Genomic DNA, 24,011 nt, shown 5'->3' on the forward strand with positions numbered 1-24,011 from the left:
CCGACTTTCTTTCCCGTCAGAAACCAGCCGCCTCTCCATCTGCAGAAAGGAGTGGAGTAAATGAAAGGTTAGGATGAAACGTCGGAGCATTGAACCGATGCTCTCAGTGTCGGTAGTCTGGGGAACGTGCCAATGATTATTCCCCTCAGTCGCCTTAGTTGTTCTGTTTTCTTACAAGAAAAAGAAAAGTGATCCTTTATTTGCTCTATGTGAGCGGGGGGGGGGGGAGTGTTTACATTTGTAGATGTCAAGTTTTTGTCACGTTGTTATTTATGTGATGTATGTAATTCCAACAGAGTGTTTTGATGTACGATGTGTGGAGATTCATCTGGAGTAAGAATCTCTCTCAGATAGTTTCCAGCTGCTGGTGCAGAGCGGTTAGCTTGATGGGATCAGCTAATGGTTTCTTGACTATTCTGGTTAAGGATAACATCAGATAGCACTTCAGTATTTAGCTTATTCATTAGCATCTGGTTTAGTTTTTGAGCTCAGAGACCTTGGCTCAGTTTAGCTTATTGGTTCGGGTTAGCTTATGTTGATTTAGCTAAAGCCTCTGGTTTACACCGTGTAACTGACTGCACTTGTTCAGGTTAGCTAAAAGATCAGTGCGGGGGTTATCTTTTTAGGTAGGTTTAGTTTTAAAGCTAAAATAATGTTCAGTTCAGCCCTAACCTATTTTAGATGTTTAATAGTTTTAACTGGAAAACAGTTTGGAAAAGGTTTGATAACGGCTAAGCAACCTAACCTTTGGTACAGCTACCTGTTGTAATCTGTTAAGCTATCAAGGAAAAAAAAGAGGAGGGTTAGCTGACACTTCATTAGAGAAGCTAAACCAATGGGTTCAAGTTAAAGCAAACTTAATATCAACAGTTACACTATTTCAGGTTCAGTTGAGCTACAACGTGTTTACGGTTAGCAAACGGCTCGTTAAAGTTACACCAGTTTGTTCCTGTTAGCTCATGCTCCCTTTTATTAGCTTTAACAGTTGGGTTCAGGCTAGCTATCAATCAGTTTAGCCAAACATTTGTTTTGGGTACCCTAACAGCACGCTAACCAGTTTGTTTAGCTTATGGTTCAGTTTAGCTAAGCTAACAGGAAATTATAGCTCAGTATTCCTTTTGAATAAACGTGAATGTAATTCTTCTGAACCAGGACCTTAGGCTACCCCATAATCTGCTTTCAAAGATGCATCATGAATGCCATGTAAGTGCCAACACTGCATGGGGATGTCCCGCAGATCACCCCCTGTTGTTTCACTTTGGTACCCCACAGTCCTCTGATAGAAATGTAGAGTAAGGGTCTCCAGCTCAGAGACACCGCTGGATGCTAACCTGCATGTTAGCACGGTTAGCATCATTTGTATTAATTAGCATTAATTAGCATCTGCAGACACTAGAAAAAAATGGCTTGGCTGATTTGGTGTGTCTTCCAGGTATATTGAGGATGTTGAATCAATTTCCGACATTTTGAGGATAAAAAATGGCAGTTTGGACCCCCCCCCCAAATGACCCAACATCTGCAGGTTAGCACCCAGCAGTGTCTCTGAGCTGGAGACCCCTACTCTACATTACTATCAGAGGACTTTGGGGCCTTCAACATGTCCGGGTCTCAGCAGGACTGAGCTGCAGACAGACCATAAATGAAAGTGAGTTTGAGAATGACTGACTCGTTCTGCTCCAGGTTTTCCCGTATCCTGTTTTATTTTACCTCTGGCGTCACGAGGCCTGACGATGTTACATTGCTGGTGAATATCGAGGCTGCGGCATTTGTTTGAGATTATCCCCGGAAATTCTCCAGTGAACCAGCCTCCGCTCTGTGGGTTTGATATGGACAACATACTGGTTAGATTTCCTGTAAATGCTGTGATTAAACCTTGGATTTTTTGGACTCTCGACATTGTGTGAGTCATTAATACACCTATAAAAACATTACACATGATTAGCCTTTGTATTAATCCTCCTGTGTAGTTGCTGTCCTATTTACCTGTGCACTCTAACCCTGATGAACCCTGAACCATAACGCTGTTAATGAGTCACATTTATTCCTCTCATGATAAGAGGACTCGCTTCAGAATACAAATATACAAATATACATATATACATATATACATATATACATATATATATATATATATATAAGGAATACAAATATACAAATATACATATATATATATATATATATATATACATAAGGAATACAAATATACATATATATACATAAGGAATACAAATATACATATATATATATATAAGGAACACAAATATAAATACACAGAAAACATGTGCTGCAGGTTTCTGGAAAGCACAGGAATGTGCATTAACATTTTAATTAAATATGACATGCAATGGTTGACATTTTAATGGAATCATTTTGCCTAATTCAGCTTAACAAGGAATGAAATACTAAAGCGAAATCAAAAGGGTTGATAAAGCAAATAATAACAGAATGATCAGATTGTGTCGCATTTGAGCGATGAATTAACTTCACATTTAATGGAAAAAGAAAGTATTCTTTATGAGTTCGTTTTCTTCTTATACAGCTTCCGTCCTTCACAATAAAGCACAGCAGATCGTTCAGTAGCATTAGCTAACTCAATAGGCGTGCTTTTATTTTGGCAGCAGCCAGCGGAAGCGCAGATGTCGGTTTGGCGCGCTTGGCTTGGTGGTTGTTGTTCGGATCAAAGATGGCTGCTGCTGTTGTCCGGGATGTAGAGTGATCATCCAGAACACAGGCCGAGGAAACGTTGACAAACCGCCCGAAAACTGGCACCGAAACCCGGCTTCACACCAACCGGGACCACCCTGAACCGGGTCTGATTCTCCACTGAAGGTAAACCCGTTTTCACCGTCTCTTTCCCCGCCAGCATCCTGTCATCGATAGCGTTTGATTGACAGGTCGATCGGGAACATCTGTTTCATTTATTAAACGTTTCTTTATTCTGGGTTCGTTCTGGGTTTATTCTGCTCGGTGTCAGTCCGACTGAACCCGGTCTGACTGCATGAAGGTTATTCAGGTTACTGCGGTGAACCACATTCACTGACACCAGAACCAGAACCAGTTTATCACCAAGCACGTTTATTCATGCCAGGGATTCGCCTTGGTGTTACTGGTGCAAACAAAGACACCAGCAAATAGTGCGATAATAAACACTTTAAATATATATCCATATATTTAGACTATCGGCCCACATTAAAGAGCATACGGAGCAGTGTGTGTTCAAACGTCTGTCTGACAGCGTTCACATGTTCGGTAGGCTCATGACATCAGGGCGGTGCCATGCTAATGATAGGAGATCCATGTAGCTCATATTGAACCATGTTGATCCTTAATGAGCATCACGTTCATTCATATTAAAACATTAATTGATCACTATTTTCTACATGACACCCACATTACGATGATATACACCCATGATACACACATAAATACACCCCATTACACTTTATGTTTACTCACTCTTTATAATTACTCTTTAATTACTCTATAGATACTCTATAATTACTCTACATTTAATTACTCTATAAATACTCTATATGTATTTACTCTATAAATACTCTATATTTATTTACTCTATAATTACTCTATATTTATTTACTCTAAAATACTCTATATTTATTTACTCTAAAATACTCTATATTTATTTACTCTATAAATACTCTACATTTATTTACTCTATAAATACTCTACATGTATTTACTCTATAAATACTCTATATTTATTTACTCTAAAATACTCTATATTTATTTACTCTATAAATACTCTACATTTATTTACTCTATAAATACTCTACATTTATTTACTCTATAAATACTCTACATTTATTTACTCTATAAATACTCTATATTTATTTACTCTATAAATACTCTATATTTATTTACTCTATAAATACTCTACATTTATTTACTCTATAAATACTCTACATTTAATTACTCTATAAATAGTCTACATTTATTTACTCTATAAATACTCTACATTTATTTACTCTAAAATACTCTATATTTATTTACTCTATAAATACTCTACATTTATTTACTCTAAAATACTCTATATTTATTTACTCTATAAATACTCTATATTTATTTACTCTATAAATACTCTACATTTATTTACTCTATAAATACTCTACATTTATTTACTCTAAAATACTCTATAAATACTCTACATTTATTTACTCTATAAATACTCTATATTTATTTACTCTATAAATACTCTACATTTATTTACTCTATAAATACTCTACATTTAATTACTCTATAAATACTCTACATTTATTTACTCTATAAATACTCTACATTTATTTACTCTAAAATACTCTATATTTATTAACTCTATAAATACTCTACATTTATTTACTCTAAAATTACTCTATATTTATTTACTCTATAAATACTCTATATTTATTTACTCTATAAATACTCTACATTTATTTACTCTAAAATACTCTATAAATACTCTACATTTATTTACTCTATAAATACTCTACATTTATTTACTCTATAAATACTCTATATTTATTTACTCTATAAATACTCTACATTTATTTACTCTATATTTATTTACTCTATAAATACTCTACATTTATTTACTCTATAAATACTCTACATTTATTTACTCTACATTTATTTACTCTATAAATACTCTATATTTATTTACTCTATAAATACTCTACATTTATTTACTCTATAAATACTCTACATTTATTTACTCTATAAATACTCTATATATAAATACTCTATATTTATTTACTCTATAAATACTCTATATTTATTTACTCTATAAATACTCTACATTTATTTACTCTAAAATTACTCTATATTTATTTACTCTATAAATACTCTACATTTATTTACTCTATAAATACTCTATATTTATTTACTCTATAAATACTCTACATTTATTTACTCTAAAATACTCTATATTTATTTACTCTATAAATACTCTACATTAATTACTCTATAAATACTCTATTGATAAATACTCTATAATTATTTACTCTATAAATACTCTACATTTATTTACTCTAAAATTACTCTATATTATTTACTCTATAAACACTCTATATTTATTTACTCTATAATACTCTATATAAATACTCTATATTTATTTACTCTAAAATACTCTATATTTATTAACTCTAAAATAATCTATATTTATTTACTCTATAAATACTCTACATTTATTTACTCTAAAATTACTCTATATTTATTTACTCTAGAATACTCAACATTTATTTACTCTAAAATACTCTATATTTATTTACTCTATAAATACTCTACATTATTTACTCTATAAATACTCTACATTTATTTACTCTATAAATACTCTATATATAAATACTCTATATTTATTTACTCTATAAATACTCTATATTTATTTACTCTATAAATACTCTACATTTATTTACTCTAAAATTACTCTATATTTATTTACTCTATAAATACTCTATATTTATTTACTCTATAAATACTCTATATATAAATACTCTATATTTTATTTACTCTAAAATACTCTATATTTATTAACTCTATAAATACTCTATATTTATTTACTCTATAAATACTCTACATTTATTTACTCTAAAATTACTCTATATTTATTTACTCTATAAATACTCTACATTTATTTACTCTATAAATACTCTACATTTATTTACTCTATAAATACTCTATATATAAATACTCTATATTTATTTACTCTATAAATACTCTATATTTATTTACTCTATAAATACTCTACATTTATTTACTCTAAAATTACTCTATATTTATTTACTCTATAAATACTCTATATTTATTTACTCTATAAATACTCTATATATAAATACTCTATATTTATTTACTCTATAATTACTCTACATTTATTTACTCTAAAATTACTCTATATTTATTTACTCTATAAATACTCTATATTTATTTACTCTATAAATACTCTATATTTATTTACTCTATAAATACTCTACATTTATTTACTCTAAAATTACTCTATATTTATTTACTCTATAAATACTCTATATTTATTTACTCTATAAATACTCTACATTTATTTACTCTAAAATACTCTATAAATACTCTACATTTATTTACTCTATAAATACTCTATATTTATTTACTCTATAAATACTCTACATTTATTTACTCTATAAATACTCTACATTTATTTACTCTATATTTATTTACTCTATAAATACTCTACATTTATTTACTCTATAAATACTCTACATTTATTTACTCTACATTTATTTACTCTATAAATACTCTATATTTATTTACTCTATAAATACTCTACATTTATTTACTCTATAAATACTCTACATTTATTACTCTATAAATACTCTATATATAAATACTCTATAAATACTCTACATTTATTTACTCTATAAATACTCTATATTTATTTACTCTATAAATACTCTACATATAAATACTCTACATTTATTTACTCTATAAATACTCTATATATAAATACTCTATAATTACTCTATATTTATTTACTCTATAAATACTCTATAAATACTCTACATTTATTTACTCTATAAATACTCTATATATAAATACTCTATAATACTCTACATTTATTTACTCTATAAATACTCTACATTTATTTACTCTATAAATACTCTATATATAAATACTCTACATTTATTTACTCTATAAATACTCTATATATAAATACTCTATAAATACTCTACATTTATTTACTCTATAAATACTCTACATTTATTTACTCTATAAATACTCTATATTTATTTACTCTATAAATACTCTACATTTATTTACTCTATAATACTCTACATTTATTTACTCTATAAATACTCTACATTATTTACTCTATAAATACTCTACATTTATTTACTCTATAAATACTCTACATTTAATTACTCTATAAATACTCTACATTTATTTACTCTATAAATACTCTACATTTATTTACTCTAAAATTACTCTATATTTATTTACTCTATAAATACTCTATATTTATTTACTCTATAAATACTCTACATTTATTTACTCTAAAATACTCTATAAATACTCTACATTTATTTACTCTATAAATACTCTACATTATTTACTCTAAAATACTCTATAAATACTCTACATTTATTTACTCTATAAATACTCTATATTTATTTACTCTATAAATACTCTACATTTATTTACTCTATATTATTTACTCTAAAATACTCTATAAATACTCTACATTTATTTACTCTATAAATACTCTATATTTATTACTCTATAAATACTCTACATTATTTACTCTATAAATACTCTACATTTATTTACTCTATAAATACTCTACATTTATTTACTCTATAAATACTCTATATTTATTTACTCTATAAATACTCTACATTTATTTACTCTATAAATACTCTACATTTATTTACTCTATAAATACTCTATATTTATTTACTCTATAAATACTCTACATTTATTTACTCTATAAATACTCTACATTTAATTACTCTATAAATACTCTACATTTATTTACTCTATAAATACTCTACATTTATTTACTCTAAAATACTCTACATTTATTAACTCTATAAATACTCTACATTTATTTACTCTAAAATTACTCTATATTTATTTACTCTATAAATACTCTATATTTATTTACTCTATAAATACTCTACATTTATTTACTCTAAAATACTCTATAAATACTCTACATTTATTTACTCTATAAATACTCTACATTTATTTACTCTATAAATACTCTATATTTATTTACTCTATAAATACTCTACATTTATTTACTCTATATTTATTTACTCTATAAATACTCTACATTTATTTACTCTATAAATACTCTATATTTATTTACTCTATAAATACTCTATATTTATTTACTCTATAAATACTCTACATTTATTTACTCTATAAATACTCTACATTTATTTACTCTATAAATACTCTATATTTATTTACTCTATAAATACTCTACATTTATTTACTCTATATTTATTTACTCTATAAATACTCTACATTTATTTACTCTATAAATACTCTATATTTATTTACTCTATAAATACTCTATATTTATTTACTCTATAAATACTCTACATTTATTTACTCTATAAATACTCTATATTTATTTACTCTATAAATACTCTATATTTATTTACTCTATAAATACTCTACATTTATTTACTCTATAAATACTCTATATTTATTTACTCTATAAATACTCTACATTTATTTACTCTATATTTATTTACTCTATAAATACTCTACATTTATTTACTCTATAAATACTCTATATTTATTTACTCTATAAATACTCTACATTTATTTACTCTATATTTATTTACTCTATAAATACTCTACATTTATTTACTCTATAAATACTCTATATTTATTTACTCTATAAATACTCTATATTTATTTACTCTATAAATACTCTACATTTATTTACTCTATAAATACTCTATATTTATTACTCTATAAATACTCTACATTTATTTACTCTATATTTATTTACTCTATAAATACCTACATTTATTTACTCTATAAATACTCTATATTTATTTACTCTATAAATACTCTACATTTATTTACTCTATAAATACTCTACATTTATTTACTCTATAAATACTCTACATTTATTTACTCTATAAATACTCTACATTTATTACTCTATAAAACTCTACATTTATTTACTCTATAATTACTCTACATTATTCTACTCTATAAATACTCTACATTTATTTACTCTATAAATACTCTACATTTATTTACTCTATATTTATTTACTCTATAAATACTCTACATTTATTTACTCTATAAATACTCTACATTTATTTACTCTATAAATACTCTACATTTATTTACTCTATAAATACTCTACATTTATTTACTCTATAAATACTCTACATTTATTTACTCTATATTTATTTACTCTATAAATACTCTACATTTATTTACTCTATAAATACTCTAAATTTATTCTACTCTATAAATACTTACATTTATTTACTCTATAAATACTCTACATTTATTTACTCTATAAATACTCTACATTTATTTACTCTATAAATACTCTACATTTATTTACTCTATATTTATTTACTCTATAAATACTCTACATTTATTTACTCTCTAAATACTCTATATTTATTTACTCTATAAATACTCTACATTTATTTACTCTCTAAAACTCTACATTTATTTACTCTATAAATACTCTACATTTATTTACTATAAACTACTCTACATTTAATTACTCTATAATACTTACATTTATTTACTCTAGAAATACTCTACATTTATTTACTCTTAAAATACTCTACATTTATTTCCTCTATAAATACTCTATAATTTATTTACTCTATAAATACTCTACATTTATTTACTCTATAAATACTCTACATTTAATTACTCTATAAATACTCTACATTTATTTACTCTAAAATTACTCTATATTTATTTACTCTATAAATACTCTATATTTATTTACTCTATAAATACTCTACATTTATTTACTCTAAAATTACTCTATATTTATTTACTCTATAAATACTCTATATTTATTTACTCTATAAATACTCTACATTTATTTACTCTAAAATACTCTATAAATACTCTACATTTATTTACTCTATAATACTCTACATTTATTTACTCTATAAATACTCTATATATAAATACTCTATAAATACTCTACATTTATTTACTCTATAAATACTCTATATTTATTTACTCTATAAATACTCTACATATAAATACTCTACATTTATTTACTCTATAAATACTCTACATTTATTTACTCTATAAATACTCTATATATAAATACTCTATAATTACTCTATATTTATTTACTCTATAAATACTCTATAAATACTCTACATTTATTTACTCTATAAATACTCTACATTTATTTACTCTATAAATACTCTATATTTATTTACTCTATAAATACTCTACATTTATTTACTCTATAAATACTCTACATTTATTTACTCTATAAATACTCTATATTTATTTACTCTATAAATACTCTACATTTATTTACTCTATAAATACTCTACATTATTTACTCTATAAATACTCTATATATAAATACTCTATAAATACTCTACATTTATTTACTCTATAAATACTCTATATTTATTTACTCTATAAATACTCTACATATAAATACTCTACATTTATTTACTCTATAAATACTCTATATATAAATACTCTATAATTACTCTATATTTATTTACTCTATAAATACTCTACATTTATTTACTCTATAAATACTCTATAATTACTCTATATTTATTTACTCTATAAATACTCTATAAATACTCTACATTTATTTACTCTATAAATACTCTAATTACTCTATATTTATTTACTCTATAATTACTCTATAAATACTCTACATTTATTTACTCTATAAATACTCTAATTACTCTATATTTATTTACTCTATAATTACTCTATAAATACTCTACATTTATTTACTCTATAAATACTCTATATATAAATACTCTATAAATACTCTACATTTATTTACTCTATAAATACTCTACATTTATTTACTCTATATTTATTTACTCTATAAATACTCTACATTTATTTACTCTATAAATACTCTACATTTATTTACTCTATAAATACTCTACATATAAATACTCTATATTTATTTACTCTATAAATACTCTACATATAAATACTCTATAAATACTCTACATTTATTTACTCTATATTTATTTACTCTATAAATACTCTATATTTATTTACTCTATAAATACTCTATATTTATTTACTCTATAAATACTCTACATTTATTTACTCTATAAATACTCTACATAATAAATACTCTATAAATACTCTACATTTATTACTCTATAAATACTCTACATTTATTTACTCTATAAATACTCTACATTTATTTACTCTATAAATACTCTATATTTATTTACTCTATAAATACTCTACATTTATTTACTCTATATTTATTTACTATATAAATACTCTATAAATACTCTATATATAAATACTCTACATTTATTTACTCTATAAATACTCTACATTTATTTACTCTATAAATACTCTACATTTATTTACTCTATAAATACTCTATATATAAATACTCTATAAATACTCTACATTTATTTACTCTATAAATACTCTACATTTATTTACTCTATAAATACTCTATATTTATTTACTCTATAAATACTCTACATTTATTTACTCTATAAATACTCTATATATAAATACTCTATAAATACTCTACATTTATTTACTCTATAAATACTCTACATTTAATTACTCTATAATTACTCTATAAATACTCTATATTTACTCTATATTTATTTACTCTATAAATACTCTATATTTATTTACTCTATAAATACTCTACATTTAATTACTCTATAAATACTTTACATTTAATTACTCTATAAATACTTTACATTTAATTACTCTATAATTACTCTATAAATACTCTATATTTACTCTATATTTATTTACTCTATAAATACTCTACATTTATTTACTCTATAAATACTCTATATTTATTTACTCTATAAATACTCTATATTTATTTACTCTATAAATACTCTACATTTATAGCGTTTCTGCCCTCACTGAGGTGTAGGGGGGATATCCAGCTGCCAGATAGCACTGTCCTCAAGAAACACCCAGGAGGACTGCAGCCCACAGAGTCCTGCTGAGAACCAGACATGTGGAGGCCCCAAGGTGTATGATAGAAATGTAGAGGGGGTCTCCAGCTCAGAGACACTGCTGGAGGCTAACCTGCAGATGCTGGGACGTTTACACAGTTAGCATTAGCTGTGGTAATTAGCATATTCAGACAATAGCTAAGAAAAACGATTGCCTGATCTGGAGAGTTATGGAGTGGTTCTGGGGGTTATTGAGGACGCTGAATCCATTTCTGACATTTCAGGATCAGAAATGTCAGTTTTAACCCGAAAGTGTCGACATCTGTTCTCTCTGTGGACTCAATTAGATCAATTTTGGGTCCATTTTGCAGATGTAGGGGACATTATATGTTGGTTATAGTCCTTGCTTGTCATTCTCAGGTTGGATATGTTTGTACTGTAAGGGCAGCCCTGCGGCAGATAGATATAGATACACAGATGGTGGGATGCATTTTGGAAAGTGGGCAGCATGTGTTCAGCCATTTGAATATTTATATGTGGAATAAAGTAAAGACCTGATAAAATTAATCCACCCTGTGTGCAGAAAGACTGAGGCCGCAGACATGGACACCACCACCTCCATCAAGATGACCACGCTGGCCATCCAGAACCTGTTCAGCTACGTGGAGGAGGAGAACCTCTCCGCCCTCAAGTCCCACCTGGACCGCTTCAAGGAGGTGGACGGCCGCAGCGACGTACGTTCAGCGGCATCACACCTCTTTCTATTATTGCTCTGTTTCTCTGTTCCGCCTTCACCTCCTTCTTATACACAGAAGCATGTATATCTGCATGGGTTGTGAACCTGCAGCGCATTGATGGAGGCGGCTTAGACCGCTCCGGCTCTGAAGTCTGGGTTAGCTGCTGCTCCAGGTGTCCGTAATGTCTCAGGTGTGTTGCTGTCTCCCTGCAGAACGGGCAGACTCCTCTGATGCTGGCGGCGGAGCAGGGCAGTCTGGAGATCGTGCAGGAGCTCGTCAGGAGAGGAGCCAATGTCAACCTGGACGACGTGGTGAGAGAATCAAACGCACACTGACTCACTCTGAGGGAACTAACCGATGTCATTATGAGGTCCCCCCAATGCGTTGCTGACATGTGTTTGAAAATGCTGACAGGAGGACTCCTCCCCTGGATGTGGACTCTCTGATCAGCATGCTTTGTGTCTGCTCTTGTGAATAATTAACATAATTCATGTACGTTCCTCACCTGGGATGCTGCTGTTGCTAGGAGACAGGCTTGTTTCTGTGGTAACTGTGTGTGTGTGTGTGTGTGTGTGTGTGTGTGTGTGTGTGTGTGTGTGTGTGTGTGTGTGTGTGTGTGTGTGTGTTAGGACTGCTGGTCAGCTCTGATCTCGGCAGCTAAGGAGGGGCACCTGGAGGTGGTGAAGGAGCTGCTGGAAAACAGCGCCTACATCGAGCACAGAGACATGGTGGGCAACACACCGCCAAGGATCATGGGACATGTAGTCAATGACTTCACATGAGACAGTCTGATCTGATCTGAGGACATGTTGAATCACTCTGTAGAGACCTATGGTGTAGAAAACATTTCAGACATTTGAAAACAAGTCAGATATTTCAGGAAAAGAAATAGTCGGAAAGTCCAAAAAGTCAAAATTTGGAATAAAAATCTGAAGTTTGAAAGAAAATCCAAAGGTAGAAAGATTTGGATTTTTAAAAGAAGATGATGAGGGCCACATGAGAGTTAGAATAATGAGAGGATAGTGGGACATTTTTCAAAGTCAAAATTTAAACAAAAAAAAGTCAGAATTTTAAATAATTTTAGATTTTTCAAAGGTCAGTTTTTGTGAGGAGTCTTTCAGGAAAAGTAAGAATGTTGAATAACTCAGAGTCCTTTCGGGGAGAGGCTCTGCTGTGAGGAGCTGCGAGAAGAACCAGAACATATGAGCCGAACTGTAGGCTGAAGCTCAGGTTAGAATAACTCCCACTCACAGAAGGGAGACAGAGGGGGAGTTTCAGAAAAAGACTTTCGAAAAGTCGACATTTTAAGATGGAAAAACATCTTTTTTAGTCTTTCATAAGTGTGTGTGTGTGTGTGTGTGTGTGTGTGTGTGTGTGTGTGTGTGTGTGTGTGTGTGTGTCAGGGAGGATGGACTGCTCTGATGTGGGCGGCTTACAAAGGACAAGTGAACGTCACCGAGCTGCTTCTGGAGAATGGAGCCAACCCCAACACAACAGGACAGGTAACACTGAGATACTCTGACGGCGTTGGACGGTAAAAAAGCACATTTACTCAAACACTGCCCCCCCCCTCCGTCTCACAGCAGTACAGTGTGTATCCGATCATCTGGGCCGCGGGCAGAGGACACGCCGACATTGTCAAAGTCCTGTTGGAGGCCGGAGCTAAAGTCAACTGTTCAGACAAGGTGAGGAATCACTGACACACACACACACACACACACACACACACACACACACACACACACACACACAATCTCACCTGTTGGATCTGAACGCCGTAACCTGTGAACTCATCGTCCCATGACGTGTTTCTGTAGATGTCGTCCACACGATCAATCAGTTCGATCTGACGGATCAAATAAAGAGTTATATGCACACTGCCCGGCCAAAAAAAACCTGGTTGGTCCATGCGTTCGGCTGCAGGGATCTTTATGTCACCCTGTGTTAACTCCTGCTCTGAAGAGCGCTCTCCCCGGGTCTCACCTGTGGCCTCTGCTCTGCTGGGACCAAGAAGGAGTTCTGATCCGGATACTGTCTGTGTGTTTCAGTACGGCACCACCCCTCTGATCTGGGCCTCCAGGAAGGGGCACTTTGACTGCGTGATGCACCTGCTGGAGAATGGAGCCGACGTGGACCAGGAGGGGGCGGTAATCACTCCTTTAATGAGAATATGATAAGCAGTTCACAGAGCGCTTTATTTCTTATTATAATCTGTAGCTCCATCATCTTAAATACTGTGTGTGTGTGTGTGTGTGTGTGTGCGTGTGCTCCTCAGAACTCAATGACGGCCCTGATCGTGGCGGTGAGGGGGGGGTACACAGAGGTGGTGAAGGAGCTCCTGAAGAGGAACCCAAACGTCAACATGACGGACAAAGACGGGAACACGGCGCTGATGATCGCCGCCAAGGAGGGCTTCACCGAGATCGTGCAGGACCTGCTGGACGCCGGGACGTACGTCAACATCCCCGACCGGGTGAGACACACACACACACACACACACACAGACACAGACACACACACTTTTGCAGGAGTGTAAAGTAACTTAGTAAATTTACTCTCTGTACTTAAGTGCAATTTTAAGGTTGAGTAGCTTATTTAGTGTGTGTGTGTGTGTGTGTGTGTGTGTGTGTGTGTGTGTGTGTGTGTGTGTGTGTGTGTGTGTGTGTGAAACAGAGTGGGGACACGGTGCTGATTGGAGCAGTGCGGGGGGGCCATGTGGAGATCGTCAGAGCTCTGCTACATAAATACGCCGACATCGACATCAGAGGACAGGTGAGGAAATATAAATATTATTAATTAATATATTATTATTATATTATTATATTATTAATATTATATTAATTAATATTAATATTATATTAATATAATATTATTAATATAATAATAATAATTATCATTATTAATATTATATTAATAATGATAATTATGTTTTCTGATGTTTCTAGGAGAATAAGACGGCTCTGTACTGGGCTGTGGAGAAAGGAAACTCCACCATGGTGAGAGACATCCTGCAGTGTAACCCCGATACAGAGACCTGCACCAAGGTGAGATACACACACACACACACACACACACACACACACACACACACATGCTCAGAGGCGGAGGTAGTGACTTCCTGTTTGCTGTCTCCACAGGACGGGGAGACCCCTCTGATTAAAGCCACTAAGATGAGGAACATCGACATCGTGGAGCTGCTGCTCGATAAAGGAGCCAAAGTGTCAGCTGTGGACAAGGTGAGAATCTTAAAGACTCAAGGACATGGTGAAGCCTTCGGGTCTTTGTTGGAGTGATTGATATCAGAAGTCTCAATAAAGGTCTTATCTTCTCTTTCTTCCTGTTTGCCAGCGAGGAGACACGCCCCTCCACATCGCCATCAGAGGGCGGAGCCGCCGCCTGGCCGAGCTCCTCCTCAGGAACCCAAAAGATGGTCGCCTGCTGTACCGGCCCAACAAGGGCGGGGAGACGCCGTACAACATCGACTGCAGCCACCAGAAGAGCATCCTCACGCAGATCTTCGGAGCGCGTACGTTCCGCAGCCCGACACCCACAAGGACAGAAACAGGAATAAAGTGTGACCTACTTTGTTATGTTTTAATCAGAGAGACTCAAAGTGACTTGAGAGAGTCTCAAAGTGACTTGAGAGAGACTCAAAGTGACTTGAGAGAGACTCAAAACGACTTCAGAAAGACTCAAAGTGACTTCAGAGAGACTCAAAGTGACTTGAGAGAGACTCAAAGTGACTTCAGAGACTCAAAGTGACTTCAGAGACTCAAAACGACTTCAGAAAGACTCAAAGTGACTTCAGAGATGAAAAACAATGAAGTATATGTTGCAGAGAATGTTATAAGTGAAATGCTGGTTATTTATTATACCCCCCACAGGTCACCTCTCCCCAACAGAGACGGACGGAGACATGCTGGGATACGACCTGTACAGCTCGGCTCTGGCAGACATCCTCAGTGAGCCCACTATGCAGCCCCCCATCTGTGTGGGGCTCTACGCTCAGTGGGGCAGCGGCAAGTCCTTCCTGCTCAAGAAGCTGGAGGGTGAGACACACACACCCACACCCACAGAGTCCCAGTGGGTCTCTGAACCTATAACATGTAGATACTAACACCCCCTCCTCCTTTTCCTCAGATGAGATGAAGACGTTTGCCGGGCAGCAGATCGAGCCCCTCTTCTCGTTCTCCTGGCTCGTGGTCTTTCTGTCTCTGATGCTCTGCACCTCTGTGGCCCTCGTGCTCGGCTTCACCGTCGACCCCAAGCTGGCCCTCGCCGTGTCGCTCAGCCTGCTCGCCCTGCTCTACCTCTTCTTCGGTAACTTACTCTTACACTTCCTGCTTTACATCTATCAGCTGAGAAAAGAGATTCAAAAAGACTTCACAGAGATTCAAAAAGACTTCACAGAGACTCAAAATGACTTCAGAGAGACTCAAAATGACTTCAGAGAGACTCAAAATGACTTCAGAGAGACTCAGAAAGACTTCAGAGAGACTCAAAATGACTTCAGAGAGACTCAAAATGACTTCAGAGAGACTCAAAATGACTTCAGAGAGACTCAAAATGACTTCAAAGAGACTCAAAATGACTTCAGAGAGACTCAAAATGACTTCAGAGAGACTCAAAGTGACTTCAAAGAGACTCAAAATGACTTCAGAGAGACTCAAAATGACTTCAAAGAGACTCAAAATGACTTCAGAGAGACTCAAAATGACTTCAGAGAGACTCAAAGTGACTTCAGAGAGACTCAAAATGACTTCAAAGAGACTCAAAATGACTTCAGAGAGACTCAAATGACTTCAGAGAGACTCAAAATGACTTCAAAGAGACTCAAAATGACTTCAGAGAGACTCAAAGTGACTTCAGAGACTCAAAATGACTTCAGAGACTCAAAATGACTTCAGAGAGACTCAAAATGACTTCAGAGAGACTCAAAGAGACTCAAAATGACTTCAGAAAGACTTCAAAGAGACTCAAAATGACTTCAGAGAGACTCAAAATGACTTCAAAGAGACTCAAAATGACTCCAGAGAGACTCAAAATGACTTCAGAGAGACTCAAAATGACTTCAGAGAGACTCAAAGTGACTCCAGAGAGACTCAAAATGACTTCAGAGAGACTCAAAGTGACTTCAGAGAGACTCAAAATGACTTCAAAGAGACTCGAAATGACTTCATAGAGACTCAAAGTGACTTCAGAGACTCAAAATGACTTCAAAGAGACTCAAAATGACTTCAGAGAGACTCAAAATGACTTCAAAGAGACTCAAAATGACTTCAGAGAGACTCAAAATGACTTCAGAGACTCAAAATGACTTCAAAGAGACTCAAAATGACTTCAGAGAGACTCAAAGTGACTTCAGAGACTCAAAATGACTTCAGAAAGACTCAAAATGACTTCAGAGAGACTCAAAGTGACTTCAGAGACTCAAAATGACTTCAGAAAGACTCAAAATGACTTCAAAGAGACTCAAAATGACTTCAGAGAGACTCAAAGTGACTTCAGAGAGACTCAAAATGACTTCAGAGAGACTCAAAATGACTTCAGAGACACAAAATGACTTCAGAGAGACTCAAAATGACTTCAGAGAGACTCAAAATGACTTCAAAGAGACTCAAAATGACTTCAGAGACACAAAATGACTTCAGAGAGACTCAAAGTGACTTCAGAGAGACTCAAAATGACTTCAGAGAGACTCAAAATGACTTCAGAGACTCAAAATGACTTCAGAGACACAAAATGACTTCAGAGAGACTCAAAGTGACTCAAAATGACTTCAGAGAGACTCAAAATGACTTCAGAGAGACTCAAAGTGACTCAAAATGACTTCAGAGAGACTCAAAATGACTTCAGAGAGACTCAAAATGACTTCAGAGAGACTCAAAGTGACTTCAGAGACTCAAAGTGACTTCAGAGAGACTCAAAGTGACTTCAGAGACTCAAAGTGACTTCAGAGAGACTCAAAGTGACTTCAGAGACTCAAAGTGACTTCAGAGAGACTCAAAGTGACTTCAGAGACTCAAAGTGACTTCAGAGAGACTCAAAGTGACTTCAGAGACTCAAAGTGACTTCAGAGAGACTCAAAGTGACTTCAGAGAGACTCAAAGTGACTTCAGAGAGACTCAAAGTGACTTCAGAGATGGGCCTCTCGTAGGATGCAGTCTGGACTGGTGCAGGTCTGTCTGTGTTCCAATGTCTCAATAACCCTGTTATCAAACCTAAATGCCCCCCCCCCCTCAGTGGTGGTGTACTTCGGGGGCCGCAGGGAGGGGGACAGCTGGACCTGGGTTTGGCTGCTCAGCACACGACTGGCCCGGCAGCTCGGATACCTGCAGCTGCTGCTCAGACTCATGTTCAGGAACCCCCCCACACTGCCAGAGCAGAGCACCAGAGCCCTGCCCGTCAGGTAACACACACATACACACACACACACACACACACACACACACACACACACACACACACACACTTGTTTCTCTGGTAGTCACATGTGCGTGTCTCCGCAGGTTCCTGTTCACAGACTATAACCGGCTGTCGAGCGTCGGCGGGGAAACATCGATGGCCGAGATGATCGCTACGCTGTCCGACGCCTGTGAGAGAGAATTCGGGTTCCTCGCCACGCGCCTTTTCAGAGTGTTCAAGACCGAAGAGTCGCAAGGTAAAAATACACACACACACACACACACACACACTCACACTCACACTCACACTCACACTCACACTCACACTCACACTTGTTCTGTGGTGTTTTCAGGGAACAGGAAGTGGAAGCGGACCTGCTGCGTGCCCTCCTTCCTGCTGGTGCTGCTGGTGCTGCTGTGCCTGCTGGCGGCGCTGGCGGTGCTGGCTGTGCTGCGGGTGGAGGGGGGGGGGCCCGCTGCAGGCCGTGCTGGTGTCTCTGGGCAGCCTGGTGGGCGTAGCTCTGCTGCTGAACTGCAGGACCTGGTGGCAGCTGCTGGACTCGCTGCTGCACTCACAGAGGAAGAGGCTGCACGGGGCCGCCAGCAGGATGGGCCGGCTGAAGAGCGAGGGCTTCATGAAGGTCAGACCTGAACCAGAACCACCCTTTACAGAGGTAATATTACAATGATGAAGGTGATGAACATGATGATGGTGTTGGTGCTGCAGGTGCTGAAGACGGAGGTGGAGCTGATGGCGCGGATGGCGAAGACAATGGACAGCTTCACACAGCACCAGACCCGACTCGCAGTGGTCATTGACGGACTGGACTCCTGCGAACAGGACCGGGTTCTGCAGATGCTTGACACCGTGAGAACTGTCCTCCTCTTCCTCTTCCTCTTCCCCTTCTTCCTCCTCCTCCTCTTCCTGTTCCTCTTCCTCCTCCTCCTCCTCTTCTTCCTCCTTTTCCTCCTCCTCCTCCTGATGGTCTCTGTGGCCCTCAGGTCCGGGTGCTGTTCTCCAAAGGGCCCTTCATCTCGATCTTTGCCAGCGACCCTCACATCATCATCAAGGCCATCAACCAGAACCTGAGCAGCGTCCTGCGGGACTCCAACATCAATGGCCACGACTACATGAGGAACATCGTGCACCTGCCTGTCTTCCTCAACAGCCGGGGCCTGTCCAGCGCCCGCAGGATGTGCAGCGCCGCCACCCGCCGCCTCCAACGGGGACGCCAACACCTCCGACGGTAGGGCTCCTCCTAATGGGATTCCGCCATGTGATTTTAGAGTCAGACAAACGTTTATTTAAATAATCTCTGCAGATTGAGCTCGTTATGATTTCTGAAGTAAAGAGCTAACGTTGGGCTTTAAAGGAACTACAGCACGGTCACATGACTTCACGTCACCACCGCTAAGCTAAAGGAGGCTAATGTTGGGCTATAAAGGAACTACAGCACGGTCACATGACTTCACGTCACCACCGCTAAGCTAAAGGAGGCTAATGTTGGGCTATAAAGGAACTACAGCACGGTCACATGACTTCAAATCACCACCGCTAAGCTAAAGGAGGCTAATGTTGGGCTATAAAGGAACTACAGCACGGTCACATGACTTCACGTCACCACCGCTAAGCTAAAGGTGGCTAATGTTGGGCTATAAAGGAACTACAGCACGGTCACATGACTTCACGTTACCACCGCTAAGCTAAAGGTGGCTAATGTTGGGCTATACAGGAACTACAGCACGGTCACATGACTTCACGTCACCACCGCTAAGCTAAAGGTGGCTAATGTTGGGCTATACAGGAACTACAGCACGGTCACATGACTTCACGTCACCACCGCTAAGCTAAAGGAGGCTAATGTTGGGCTATACAGGAACTACAGCACGGTCACATGACTTCACGTCACCACCGCTAAGCTAAAGGAGGCTAATGTTGGGCTATAAAGGAACTACAGCACGGTCACATGACTTCACGTCACCACCGCTAAGCTAAAGGTGGCTAATGTTGGGCTATAAAGGAACTACAGCACGGTCACATGACTTCACGTCACCACCGCTAAGCTAAAGGTGGCTAATGTTGGGCTATACAGGAACTACAGCACGGTCACATGACTTCACGTCACCACCGCTAAGCTAAAGGTGGCTAATGTTGGGCTATACAGGAACTACAGCACGGTCACATGACTTCACGTCACCACCGCTAAGCTAAAGGTGGCTAATGTTGGGCGTGATGGTGTTTTCACTGGGGTATTTTATGTGGTAGAACAACATTTTAAAATCTTTTAAATAATATAATATTAATACTACTCTGTGTGTGTGTGTGTGTGTGTGTGTGTGTGTGTGTGTGTGTAGGTTGGCATGAGGAGTTGGACAGGAAGCTGTCTCAGCACAGTTTGGGAGAATTAACCAAGTTTGGCAGCAAGACGACGCTCAACCGCAGGGTGAGTGTGTGTGTGTGTGTATTTATTTGTGGGTGTGTGTTTGTACAAGATCTGAGTACTTCTACTTCTACTGCAGTATCAGATCTGAGTACTCTCCCCCCCCTGCAGGACACGTACCGGCGGCGACAGGTCCAGCGCTCGGTGACGCGGCAGATGTCCTTCGACCTGACAAAGCTCATGGTGACGGAGGACTGGTTCAACGACATCAGTCCTCAGACCATGAGGAGGCTGTTGAACATCGTGTCTGTCACAGGTACGCACACACACACACACACACACACACACACACAGTGTTTGAAATGTCTAACCTGTGTGTGCTGCAGGCCGTCTGCTGAGGGCCAATCAGATCAGCTTTAACTGGGACAGGCTGGCGTCCTGGATCAACCTGACGGAGCAGTGGCCCTACAGGACGTCCTGGATCATCCTGTACCTGGAGGAGAGCGACACCGTGCCCGAGCAGGCGGCGCTCAAGACCATCTACGAGAGGTCAGAAGTCACCACACTCACTACCACAGAGACGCATACATAGGCTCCTTCTGCAGGGAGATCACTGAGTGTTCCATAGTGATGTCACTCTGTTCCAGAGGTAAATCAGGAGTCCAGTGGAGGCTCCCCCTGATGCTCTGCTGGACTGAGCTGACCTACAGATCAGATGTACGAGACACAGTCTGTCCCACTCTGTCCCAGCATATCCCAGTCTGTCCATGTCTGGTCCCAGTTAAAGAGGACCTGTCAGTGACCAGTCAGTGTGTCCTCTCTCCGTCAGAGTGTCGAAGAACATCCCGACCACCAAAGATGTGGAGCCTCTGCTGGAGATCGATGGAGACGTGCGCAGCTTCGAAGTTTTCCTGTCGTCACGAACGCCCGTCCTCACGGCCCGGGACATCAGAACCTTCCTGCCATGCACCGTCAACCTGGACCCCAAGCTGCGAGAGATTATCGCCGGTAACACACACTAACACACACACTAACACACACACTAACACACACACTAACACACACACTAACACACACACTAACACACACACTAACACACACACTAACACACACACTAACACACACACTAACACACATACTAACACACATACTAACACACATACTAACACACACGCTAACACACACACTAACACACACACTAACACACACACTAACACACACACTAACACACATACTAACACACACACTAACACACATACTAACACACACGCTAACACACACACTAACACACACACTAACACACACACTAACACACATACTAACACACACGCTAACACACACACTAACACACACACTAACACACACGCTAACACACATACTAACACACACACTAACACATACACTAACACACATACTAACACACATACTAACACACATACTAACACACATACTAACACACATACTAACACACACACTAACACACACACTAACACACATACTAACACACATACTAACACACACACTAACACATACACTAACACACATACTAACACACACACTAACACACACACTAACACACACACTAACACACATACTAACACACATACTAACACACATACTAACACACACACTAACACACACGCTAACACACACACTAACACACATACTAACACACACTGCTAACACACACGCTAACACACACGCTAACACATACACTAACACATACACTAACACATACACTAACACACATACTAACACACATACTAACACACACGCTAACACACACGCTAACACACATACTAACACACATACTAACACACACGCTAACACACACGCTAACACACACACTAACACACATACTAACACACATACTAACACACATACTAACACACACACTAACACACACGCTAACACACACACTAACACACATACTAACACACACGCTAACACACACGCTAACACACACGCTAACACACACACTAACACATACACTAACACATACACTAACACACATACTAACACACATACTAACACACACGCTAACACACACGCTAACACACATACTAACACACATACTAACACACATGCTAACACACACGCTAACACACACGCTAACACACACACTAACACACATACTAACACACATACTAACACACATACTAACACACACACTAACACACACACTAACACAAGATAGTACACGCTCTAATACTGCATGCGGTACTGAGTGGCTCTGATCCAGATGTCCCTCTCTGATCCAGATGTCCGTGCAGCCCGTGAGCAGGTGAATATAGTGGGGGTCCCGTACCCCGCCCCCCCGCTGCAGGAGGTTCCCCCCCCGTCCCACCTCCATGTACAGCCAGGTGTCGTCAGCCTGCTCCCCCTCCTTCAGCGTGCCTGGGGGGGGCGGGCCCCCGCAGCCCCACAGCAGCTACTACAGTGGCATGGGGGGGCCACAGCACCCCTTCTACAACAGGGTGAGCAAACATGCATAATACCATTAATAATGACAGCCCCGCCCCCAGAGGACTCCCCTTGTTGGAGGAGCAGCAGGTAACATGTGATGTCACTGCTTCCTGTGATGTCACTGCTTTCCTGTGACGTCACTGCTTCCTGTGATGTCACTGCTTCCTGTGACGTCACTGCTTCCTGTGATGTCACTGCTTCCTGTGATGTCACTGCTTCCTGTGATGTCACTGCTTCCTGTGATGTCACTTTCTCACCGTCACCATTTGTTTTTAAAGTGCTGCACCGAGTTATTCAAAGCTTCATTCAACGCTGTTGTGATTATAATTTATACATATATACATATATATGTATGTATATATGTATATATGTATATATGTATGTATGTATGTATATAGTATAT

General features: G+C 36.6%; 1 protein-coding gene across 1 annotated transcript in view; it reads left to right on the forward strand.

Annotated features, from left to right (window-relative positions):
• Positions 1-2,684: 2,684 nt before the first annotated feature.
• The window catches only part of kidins220b (kinase D-interacting substrate 220b), a 35,044-nt gene continuing 13,717 nt past the window's right edge, over positions 2,685-24,011 (forward strand). The window contains 26 exon segments of the mRNA XM_063902398.1: positions 2,685-2,829; positions 12,208-12,354; positions 12,570-12,668; positions 12,987-13,085; positions 13,761-13,859; positions 13,941-14,042; positions 14,406-14,504; positions 14,633-14,830; positions 15,031-15,129; positions 15,303-15,401; positions 15,495-15,593; positions 15,706-15,883; positions 16,242-16,406; positions 16,498-16,677; positions 18,601-18,766; positions 18,867-19,018; positions 19,115-19,232; positions 19,234-19,402; positions 19,489-19,629; positions 19,764-19,967; positions 19,969-20,008; positions 21,117-21,205; positions 21,314-21,458; positions 21,529-21,691; positions 21,972-22,150; positions 23,404-23,619. Of these exon segments, the coding sequence (XP_063758468.1) occupies positions 12,223-12,354; positions 12,570-12,668; positions 12,987-13,085; positions 13,761-13,859; positions 13,941-14,042; positions 14,406-14,504; positions 14,633-14,830; positions 15,031-15,129; positions 15,303-15,401; positions 15,495-15,593; positions 15,706-15,883; positions 16,242-16,406; positions 16,498-16,677; positions 18,601-18,766; positions 18,867-19,018; positions 19,115-19,232; positions 19,234-19,402; positions 19,489-19,629; positions 19,764-19,967; positions 19,969-20,008; positions 21,117-21,205; positions 21,314-21,458; positions 21,529-21,691; positions 21,972-22,150; positions 23,404-23,619 (3,430 nt within the window). The 5' untranslated portion in view covers positions 2,685-2,829; positions 12,208-12,222.

Source organism: Eleginops maclovinus, chromosome 15, assembly GCF_036324505.1.
Source record: "Eleginops maclovinus isolate JMC-PN-2008 ecotype Puerto Natales chromosome 15, JC_Emac_rtc_rv5, whole genome shotgun sequence".
Lineage (NCBI taxonomy): Eukaryota > Metazoa > Chordata > Actinopteri > Perciformes > Eleginopidae > Eleginops > Eleginops maclovinus.